Source organism: Rhagoletis pomonella, unplaced genomic scaffold (assembly GCF_013731165.1).
Source record: "Rhagoletis pomonella isolate Grant_MI unplaced genomic scaffold, Rhpom_1.0 Rhpom_scaffold_00017, whole genome shotgun sequence".
Taxonomy (NCBI): domain Eukaryota; kingdom Metazoa; phylum Arthropoda; class Insecta; order Diptera; family Tephritidae; genus Rhagoletis; species Rhagoletis pomonella.
In genome coordinates, this window is record NW_023458571.1 from 1,550,465 (window position 1) to 1,561,214 (window position 10,750).

The 10,750-nt window shown below is 38.7% G+C and overlaps 1 protein-coding gene across 1 annotated transcript in view; it reads left to right on the forward strand.

Moving 5' to 3' along the window:
* The window catches only part of LOC118749513 (blastoderm-specific protein 25D), a gene marked incomplete at its 5' end in the record, with an annotated part of 133,018 nt that extends 122,692 nt beyond the window's left edge, over positions 1-10,326 (forward strand). The window contains 1 exon segment of the mRNA XM_036484306.1: positions 9,947-10,326. Within this exon segment, the coding sequence (XP_036340199.1) occupies positions 9,947-10,185 (239 nt within the window).
* Between the last annotated feature and the right edge of the window lie 424 nt (positions 10,327-10,750).

A 10,750-nucleotide genomic window follows, 5' to 3' on the forward strand; every position in this document is an offset into this window, starting at 1 on the left:
TCGGAACCATAAGTCCCACGAACTTGAAATTTGGTATGCAGACATATAAATTGTAGGTGCTTATAGGAGGCTATATATAAAGGGGTTTGTAAAAGGAGGCGTGGCACATCCCATAGGCGTAGAATTTTTTATCAGCTATAACTTCGGAACGATAAGTCTCACGAACTTGAAATTTGGTATGCAGACATATAAATTGTAGGTGCTTATAGGAGGGTATATATAAAGGAGTTTGTAAAAGGAGGCATGGCACATCCCATAGGCGTGGAATTTTTTATGAGCTATAACTTCGAAGCCATAAGTCTCACGAACTTGAAACTTGGTATGCAGACATCCCAATGGTAGGTGCTTACGGGAGGGAATGTATAAACGAGTTTGTTAAAGGGAGCGTGACACATCTCATAGGCGTGGAATTTTTTATCAGCTATAACTTCGGAACCATAAGTCACACGAACTTGAAACTTGGTATGCAGACATATCAATGGTAGGTGCTTATAGGAGGGTATATATAAAGGAGTTTGTAAAACGGGGCGTGGCACATTCCAAGACGCGGAATTTTTTATCAGCTATGATTTCGGAACGATAAGTCTCACGAACTTGAAATTTGGTACGCAGACATACAAATTGTAGGTGCTTATAGGAGGGTATGTCGTCGCCTGGGTAAAAGATTGTCGTATGTTAATTTCGGTAGGTTGTGGGAAATCGCGATTGAAGTTTGGAATACAATTTCTCAAAAACGCGAAGATAGATTTTCTCCAAAGTCTCTGAAAATGTTACTAGTCCACAAAACTCCTAAATTATTTAATTTTTAATTTTTATTATTAATTAGTTTTGAGTTTTTGAAGGATTTTTTTAGTAAAATTTTGTCGTAAGCGTCATTTGTCCACAATTCGACAGCCACTTGTATGAAATACGACAAACTGTGATCAAATTTTCTACTAAATTAACGACACTTTTTACTCAATATCTCGGAAACTAAAGGAGACATACAAAAACGGAGAACGCCATTTCTAAGATATTGATTAGTTTTATATGACTGCATCACTAACTAAATTTTTACTAAATTATCGAAAAAATTGTAGTCGATATCTCGGAAACTAAAGGAGATATCTAAAAACTGATAACACCAATCGAAAGACCTTATTTCAAAATATATAACTGCATCTAAAACTAAAAATCGTAAAAATGGCGCTTACGACAATCTTTTACCCAGGCGACGATATATAAAGGAGTTTGTAAAAGGGGGCGTGGCACTTCCCATAGGCGTGGAATTTTTTATCAGCTATAACTTCGGAACCATAAGTCTCACGAACTTGAAATTTGGTATGCAGACATACAAATTGTAGGTGCTTATAGGAGGGTATATATAAAGGAGTTTGTAAAAGGGGGCGTGGCACACCCCATAGGCGTGGAATTTTTTATCAGCTATAACTTCGGAACCATAGGTTAAACGAACTCGTAATTTGGTATGCAGACATTTCCATGGTAGGTGCTTTGAGGAGGGTATGTATAAACGAGTTTATAAAAGGGGCGTGGCACATCCCGTAGGCGTGGAATTTTTTATCAGCTATAACTTCGGAACCATAAGTCACACGAATTTGAAATTTGGTATGCAGACATATCAATGGTAGGTATACGAGGTATACGATATAAACAATATATTAACTAAAATATAAAAATAAGTGAACGTTTTTGGTGTGACCATATAACTTGAGAACGGCTTCATCGAATTCGACCAAATTTATGCGGCATATTCGGGCTATCATGCATATAGTTTATGTGAAGTTTGCTTGATTTCGGAAAAGGGGGCGTGCCGCCTCTATTTTATATATAAAAATTAGTGAGTTAGCTTATAACTTGAGAACGGCTTCACCGAATTCAACCAAATTTGTATAGCATATTCGAGCCATCATGGAAATATTTTATGTGGAGTGTGCCCAAATTTGGAAAAGGGGGCGTGGCATATGTATCTTATGTATAAAAATAAGCATACGTTTTTGGTGTGAGCTTATAACTTGAGAACGGCTTCACCGAATTCAAGCAAATTTATACGGCATATTTAGGCTATCATGCAGATGGTTTATGTGAAGTTTGCCCGAATTCGTAAAAGCGTGTGTGGCACCTCCCACACAAACTAAAATTTTTATGTTGTAAGATCTGCTTCAGTTGAAATCTGGCAGCACTCTACACAGCACAACTTTGTTATGGACTACTCGACCAGCCGTTTGTTTAGTGTGCGGGTTTTGCTATCGTTGTTTTTTATTACAGTTAAGTTTCATATACGTAACTTTAAAAATAAGTGATGTGGAGAGCAAAGAATTTCCGCAAAGAAAATTGATTTTGGACTATTTCATGCAAAATCCACACATCTCTCAATGTCGGTTAGTAAAATTTCTGAAAATTGGAAGGTCGACAGTTCAAAATGTATTGTCAAATATCAAGAAAAATTACAGCATTGAGAGAAAGGCGGAATCTGGTGGAAAATCAGGCAGTATAAATAAAATGGCGGAGAAGGATGTTCTAAGGACTTTGAAAAGGAATCCGAATATTTCTGAACGTGTTTTTGCACCTGGAGTGTTGTTCTGAGAGCCTGTATTGTTTTGGCCTGATCTGGCAACAAGCCATTGTGCAAAAAAGCGCAAGATTTTTATACACAAAATGGAATCGGCATTGTACTAAAAGAGGACAATCCTCCGAATTGCCCAGAGCTGCAAACGATCGAGCGTTATTGGGCCCATATGATATCAAAATTAGAAAAAAAAAACAAAATGCACGGCTTCAAGAATAACGCAGTTCTGCAGAATGTGGCGAAAAAAGGCTGAATCGATCAACGAAAGGGATGTCCAGGTATTAATGGCGGGTGTCATCTCTAAAGTACGGGTATTTCGACGTGGAAATTAATTCTAATAATGTTTGTAAATCTTTCATTTAAATAGAAATAAAAGGTTCTAAAAAAGTTTCGACTGAATTATTCACATTTAAATTAGGTTTTTTGCTATTAATACCTTCCAGATTTCAACTGAAGCAGATCTTATATCTCTTGAAATATTTGTGGTAGAGTACTGGAAATTGGTATAGAGGTATATCAAATAATTCCATACTCATGGAGAATAATGGGCGGTTTCGGAAAAGAGTGCGGGGCACCTCCCATCTTATATATAAACAAGTAAGAAATCTAAGTTCGGGCGGAGCCGAACATTAAATACCCGGCGCAAATATTAAATATATGTTTTTTCACCTTTCCGAAACCTACCGCTAGATGGTAAGCCGGGGTGTATCAATTTTGAGTAATTTAGCGTCCTTCAATTTCGAAATATTGAAGTTTCACGCATTTCTGAAATTTACCGTTATATGAAAAGCGGCCGTAATTTAAGTCCGATTTCAATAATTTTCAACTCTTTGCTTTCATGTGGCAAGCACAAAACCACACCGAGTATGGTACAAATTGGTAGAACGGTTACCGATATACATATATGTGATCATAAGTGGGCGGTGCCCCGCCCATTTTCCAAAATTTTACCATAAACGTATTTCTTAATAAAGAATTGTTGCAAGCATCAATTTTGAATAAATTAGACTATTATTTACTGATTTATCGAAGATGTTGTATTTCTCTAAATTACCGTTATATGGGATGTGGGCGTGGTTACAGTCCGATTTCGCCCATTTCCAATACTGACCTACCTTGGATTAAGGGAAACCTACATACCAAATTTCGTTGAGATATCTCAATTTTTGCTCGAGTTATCGTGTACACGGACGGACGGACAGACAGACATGGCTTAATCGATTTCTTTTTTCATCCTGATCATTTATGTATACATTTGTCTATCTCGATTCGTTTTGGCTGTTACAAACAACCGTTATGTGAACAAAATTAATATACCCTTGTGCACAAGTGCGCTCGGGTATAAAAATAAGTGGAAGATTTCAAATAAATTTATACGGCATAGTGGGGCTATTATGCAGATGGTTTGTGTTAAGTTTCCCCGAATTCGGAAAGGGGGGCGTGGCCCACCCATACTAACAAAAATTTTCATCTGGTATATCTCTTGAAATATTTGTGGTAGATTACTGCAATTGGTAAAGCTATACGTGGCCTGTTCAAGAGTTGGCATTCCAAATTGTTTATTTATTCATACCCAAGATGGAAAAACAAAAAATGTTGTATATCCAAATGTGTTGAATTAAGATTTAAAATAAAGACTCAAAAATTTTGAAATAAAGCAAATGATAAATTTTCATATAGAAAAATTCCAGGATTTTTCATTCATTTTTCAATATTTTTCAATAGTTGGTGTAGAGAAGCACATCGGGGTACCGCTAGTATCTTATAAAGAGAAGTGTAAAATTTTTTTTTATCTAAAACTAATAAATTAGAGGATGTGGTAGTTTATATATTAGTGCTTGACATATATTTTTCTCAAAAATAAATATTGAAAATTTCCAAGGATATTCCTATATCCTTAGTTTTCGAAGTCCTTAAAAAAAATCCTGACGTCAGAGAGAAAAACTAAAAACGCAGTTATACTATATTTGGCTCCTAGCTTTGTGGATATATTGATTTTTTCGTGTGTTTTAAAAATTTGTGTTTTTTTTTTCGCACGGTGTTAAGCCAGCAATTGCACGCTCTTGTAGTAAATTATCTTATTATCTTTTCCAACATCAGATTAAAGAAGTCACATGAAAGAGAGTCGCCCTGTCTGAAGCCCCGTTTGGTGGCGAACGGCACGGAGAGGTCTTTCCTGATTCTCACATAGCTGGTGGTATTGGTCAACGTTACTTTACACAGCCGTATCAGTTTGGCGGGGATGCCAAATTCAGACATAGCGGCGTATGGCCAACTCCTTTTAGTGCTGTCGAAAGCGGCTTTAAAGTCGACAAATAGGTGGTGAGTGTCGATTCTTTTCACGCGGGTCTTTTGCAAGATTTGGCGCATTGTGAATACCTGGTCTATGGTGGATTTTCCAGGCCTAAAGCCATACTGGTAAGGTCCAATCAGTTCATTGACGGTGGGCTTCAGTCTATCACACAATACGCTCGATAAGACCTTGTAACCTATGTTAGAGGGCTGATAGGTAGTTGGCGCGAATGGCGGGGTCGCCTTGTGGATTGGGCAGAGCACACTTAAATTTCAGTCGTCGGGCATGCGTTCATCTGATCATAAGAGTTGATGCGTGCACCTTATCAACTACTCGCCACCGTACTTGAATAGCTCACCTGACAGGCTGTCATCTCCAGCAGCTTTGTTGTTTTTCAGCCGCGTTATCGCTATTCGTACCTCGTCATGGTCAGGCGGAGGAACATCGACTCCGTCATCATCGTCTGGGGGCTCGAGTTCTTCTCCACAATTTTCCGTGCTGCTACAATTCAGTAGCGTGTAAAAGTGTTCCCTCCAATATTTAAGTACATTCTGAACATCGGTAACTAGGTCGCCATTGTTGTTCTTACAGGAGTACGCCCTGGTCTTGAAACCTTCCACAAGTCGCCTAACTCTGGTAAAATTTTGCGGCATTCTTCCTGTCGGCCAGCATTTCAAGCTCTTCGCACTCACGTATTTCGGCCTCTCTTCTTATTGCGGCAAATACGTATCGCTTCCCTCTTCTGATCCCTATAGCGGTCGCACATAGCGCGCGTTGTGCCCAATCGCAGCGTGGCCCTGTAGGCGGCATCTTTTTTCTCTGCGGCTTCCTGACACTCCTCATCGTACCAGCTGTTCTTTCGGGCTCGCTGAAATCCGACTACTTCTTCGGCGGCTGTACTTAATGAGCGGGAAATGTGGTTCCACTGCTCGCATATGTCGGTTTGTTGAAGAGTGCTCTCTGAGAGCAGGTGTGAGAGTCGGGTAGTGAATGCATTGGCTGTCTGTTGTGATTGCAGCTTTTCGACGTTAAGCTTTCCTTGCATATTCGGGCGCACATTTTTTGCTGCACAGAGGCGGTTGCTTATCTTGGCTGCAACAATATAGTGGTCCATACGTCCAAAACACTGGAAGCATGCCTTCCGTCTATCACAACATCGTCGATTTGGTTTCTCGTTTTTCGATCCGGAGACAGCCACGTAGCTTGATGAAATTTTTTATGCTTGAACCTAGTACTGCATACTACCACGTTTCGGGCCCCTGCGAAATAGATCAGCCTCAGTCCGTTGTCGGACATTTCGTCGTGGAGGCTGAATTTTCCGACGGTGGTTCCAAATATCCGTTCCTTGCCTACTCTGGCATTGAAGTCGCCAAGCACGAGTTTGATATCGTGGCGGGGCAGCGCTCGTATGTGCGCTCCAAGCGCTCATAGAAGAGATCCTTGGTTACCTCATCCTTCTCTTCCGTCGGGGCATGTGCGCAGATGAGCGAGATGTTGCAGAATCTCGCTTTGATGCGGATTATGGCTAGACGCTCGTCCACCTGGGTGAACGACAGTACGCGGCGACGGAGTCTCTCTCCCACCACAAATCCTACACCGAATTTGCGCTCCTTTACATGGCAGCTGTAGTATACGTCGTAAGGCCCCAGTCATTGCTTGCCTTGCCCCGTCCAACGCATTTCTTGGATGGCGGTGATGTCAGCTTTTGTTCTTACGAGGACAGCCGGGCAGAGGCACCTTCCTCATTAAGGGTCCGGACATTCCAGGTGCATGCCCTCAAATCGTAGTCCTTTAAACATTTGCCGTGGTCGTCATAATAAGGGCATTGTTTCGCTTCTGCACTGGAAGGGGTTTTTACGTGGCGGGTCCCAAACCCAGCGCACAACCCATTGCTGGGACGAGGGTGGTTTTACAACCAAATACACGTTTATATAGCGAGCCGTTTACTCCAAGACAGACACCCGCTTGCAGCCACACCCACTGGTGAACAGACGCTGCAGACATCAGTGAGCCCTTAAACCGAATAAGTCGGAGTGGCCCCACCGAAGCTCCCTCTCCTTCTGCCGTGATCTTCGTGCTCCATTCGGACTGGTTACCGCATCTCTCACATGGGTTGCTTACGTTGCCCAGAGTGCGCGAACGAGGACGCAAGAGTCGGGATTGAGTATAGGCGTGCAACTGTAACTGCATACACAGCACAACGACTATACCGCATTGCACTGCTTGAAACTACTATTAACTTATCAAACGATTCCTAATCTTGGACAATGCATGTTTGACTTCATTCACAACGATTTTGAAACCTGACCAAATCGGCGTGACCAAGTCCTTGGTCCTTTTTGTATTATATAAACATCCAAAAACATAGAAACGTTTGAAATAAATCTCGTCTCACTTTTTTATATTTTTTACTTGGTTGCTGAAGTAGTAAAGAATTGAAAATTCATAAGGGAAACTATCGGTTTTGTAAGTTTAATCTAAATATCTTAAAAATTTGTAGTGTTATTGAAAAATGATATATGAATTTAATAATCTTTAATTTGATATATCGTCCTGTTTATAACAATTAACGCATTCCATAGATATTACGAGCCAAAGTTTTATTTTCAAAATTCATACACTTTGAATCAATTGCGCGGGCTAAAGATAAGTTTTAAATCAATCTATCGCGGCTAATAACAATTGGCTTAGAACTAAGACAACATAATATTACTTCTACAATACCGTCAAATGCCTTTTATTTCCACCCAGCCTAATTGCACATTTTTGATAAATGATAATTAGTGTTCCTTTTTTAGTTTAATTTCGAAAGCTACAAATTTGGTTACATGTTTTCCTGTAAATTTATAAATTTTGCTGGTGCACTTCAAGATCGGCATTCGCATAAAGGAGAAAATATTGGCCACAAGAAAAATTCAAAAGCTTATGAAAAAAGATGTATAGGTGTAGTTATGCTTAATGATCAGCAAAACAGTTTTGTTCTCATGTTATGTTTGTAGTTTGAAAGAAATATCACAAAAATGCATTTGCTCTTAAAAATAACAATAATTGAAAGTTGACAACAGTTATAATCAAATAATTATAAGATTGACAGAAAACATTTAAATAAATACTCCACGTAGTATGTTGCTATCCTGGGAACCAAACGGCAGGTAGTTTTTGTCTCGTTTGCTGAGTCAGAATCCCAGTATCAACAAATTATATATTTTTGAAATCTAAAAGTCAAGACGAATCGATTGGTTGGTATTTGGACTTAGGTTTTTTTGTGTTATTTATTGTTTGACTGAAAAAAAAATAAAAGTCAAATTATAACAGTATTTTTTTTCTAACAAATAAAGTCACAAACTAAATTTATTCTCGAAACTTTTATTATAAAAGTCATAACCGGTTGGGCCCCTGGTTCTGAACGAGTCACTGTGCAGCGGCCGGAGGATGTTATACTGGCTTGACAAATTTTCAGGTTAAGGGAAAAATCTGTTAATAAATTAACTTTACAGCAAATGAACTTAATGGATATTAGTTTGGGTGGTTGATTGACCAAAAAAGCTTTTTGTTTTAAGTTGTCACTTTCACAATTGTGGGTTTGGTATTGAGTATCTAATTGAAATTCAAATCCAAAGAACTTTTTTGTGGTCTTAATATTTTACACATGCTTCACACACACAGGCCTCAATAAATACTGTATGCAAGTAGTCCCGAGAAGTCCCTGAAATTCTGAAAGAGGCGAAGATTGGCGCTTACACATATGTATGTTAGTATTTGGCCGCGCTTCTCCTCCGATTTGTAGCGTGCGCCTTGATGTTGTCACACAAAGGGGAGAGACCTACAGTTTTACGCCGACTCCGAAAAGCGAATGTATTTTTATGAGAAGCTGTTTTTCATGGCTGAAATACACTCGGCCGTTTGTCATTGCCTGCCGAGGGGCGACCGCTAATAGAAAACAACTTTTTTGTTTTTTTTTTATTTTTTGATGTTGGGTTGAACCGGGCTTGAACCCAGGCCCTGCGGAATTCTAGCGCACACTGCTAACCACTACACCACAGCGGCCGCCAATTCCTTTATGCTTCAAAAATATTAGTCAACCCTTGCCTCTTATTTTGCCTCAAAAAATAAAAGGCAGAAATAATCGGAGTCTTGCACATAATCAGCCTCATTGCGGGAGTCGTGCCGAATGCAAGTCGTTTTTCGAGAGTCGAATCGTATCGAAAATTTAGCGTCATTGCCTAAAATTTCCACTCGACTAGTGTATTAAAACGGAAGAACTTGGCAGCACTGCATAGTTTTCGACAATTTTCGTCGTTTACTTATTTCAGCACGACAGTAGACAATGCTAATGTAGTCGAGTCGTACAATTCAGCCTAATTTACGACTTACGCAATGAGGCTGAATAATAAAAGTTCGGCATGCATGAATTATAACAGCGCCACAAAAGAAACAATGGCTTGTACCAAAGAATAGATCTATAATTTTTTATGTTTTTTGGCATGCTCCATTGGAATCCGCATCAGAATTGATCGCTATTAGGTAAATTTTTTTAACTTTTTCTGCCCTCATTTGCATAAGTAACTAGATTGAATTATTATGCCAATTTCTGATTAGGATACGAGACATATATGTATTGTAAGCCACTTTTTTTGTTAACCATTATTAACCAATTTTTATATGTATATGGAAGTATGTATAACACATATATATCATTAGAATCGTCCCTCATTGTATATTACAAAGGCCCACAAAAAGTAAATTGGCTTGTAGCAAATACCGCTATCAGGCCAATTTTTTTTAACTAAAAAATCTGTCAGAAACTTTTTCGTTTAAATTTTCCCGATTTAAAAACAAAGTGGCTTGATAACGATCAATTCTGATGTCTGATTCAAATTTGGCATGCCAAAAAACATAAGAAACGATAGTTTTCAGTCCAACCAGTCTCTTTGTGTACCTCTGTACAACGAGGGACTATTCTAATTGCATTTTTTAAAAAGTGGTAGGATAATTTTTTCACGATGATTTCAAAATTGGAAAAAACCTATTATTTACGCTCTCTGCTATGAACATGTACCATTGGTTTAAAATCTGAATTTTTACAGGTTCCTGGCAGCAACATCAAATGGAACTCGCAGACTTGCATAATCGAATCGAAGCGCAGGGATCAATGATCGCAGAACAAGTGCAGCGTTTGCAAAACGCAGATTTGCTTGTTAAAGACTTGTACGTGGAGAATGCTCATTTAGCCGCCACAGTACAACGGTTGGAGCAGAATCGTGCTCGCATGACTATGATGCACCAGCAACGACAAGGTTTGAATGGATTGCCTGGAATGCCTTAATCATTTTGGTGTAATGTTATCCATAAATTTAGAGGCGATTGAATTACGAAATATTTTCTATGAGTAGTTGATATCATCTGTACACAAAAAGGTATTGCTAATCCAAAGAGATAAAATTTCGCACAATACTCGTTTTACACATGAAACGAAATTTTTTTTGTCGATATAACTGCATTCATTCTCATCCTCTGCTAAATGCAACGTTACTGCTGTAGTCCACAAAAAAGCAGATAGTCGTTAAAGTGTCACTACAAAGACCGCTTTTTTGTCCCATATTACATCGTGCTTTCACTTAACCTTCGGTTTTACCATTCAATTTGGCGTTGTAGAACCAAGACTCTCCACTGATTGTTAGAAATAGAAATGTAGTGCATATTAAATGGAGCACGATGTAATATAATATAATTATTAGGTAGTAAATTATATTGACTTCCAGATATGTACATTCATACATATGCATCGTCATGACTTGCATAATGGATTAAATTTATAAAAGGCTAGTATTTTATACGTAGACATAATCTTATAATTCGTAGGTTATAAGATGGCTACTAAAAATATCGAT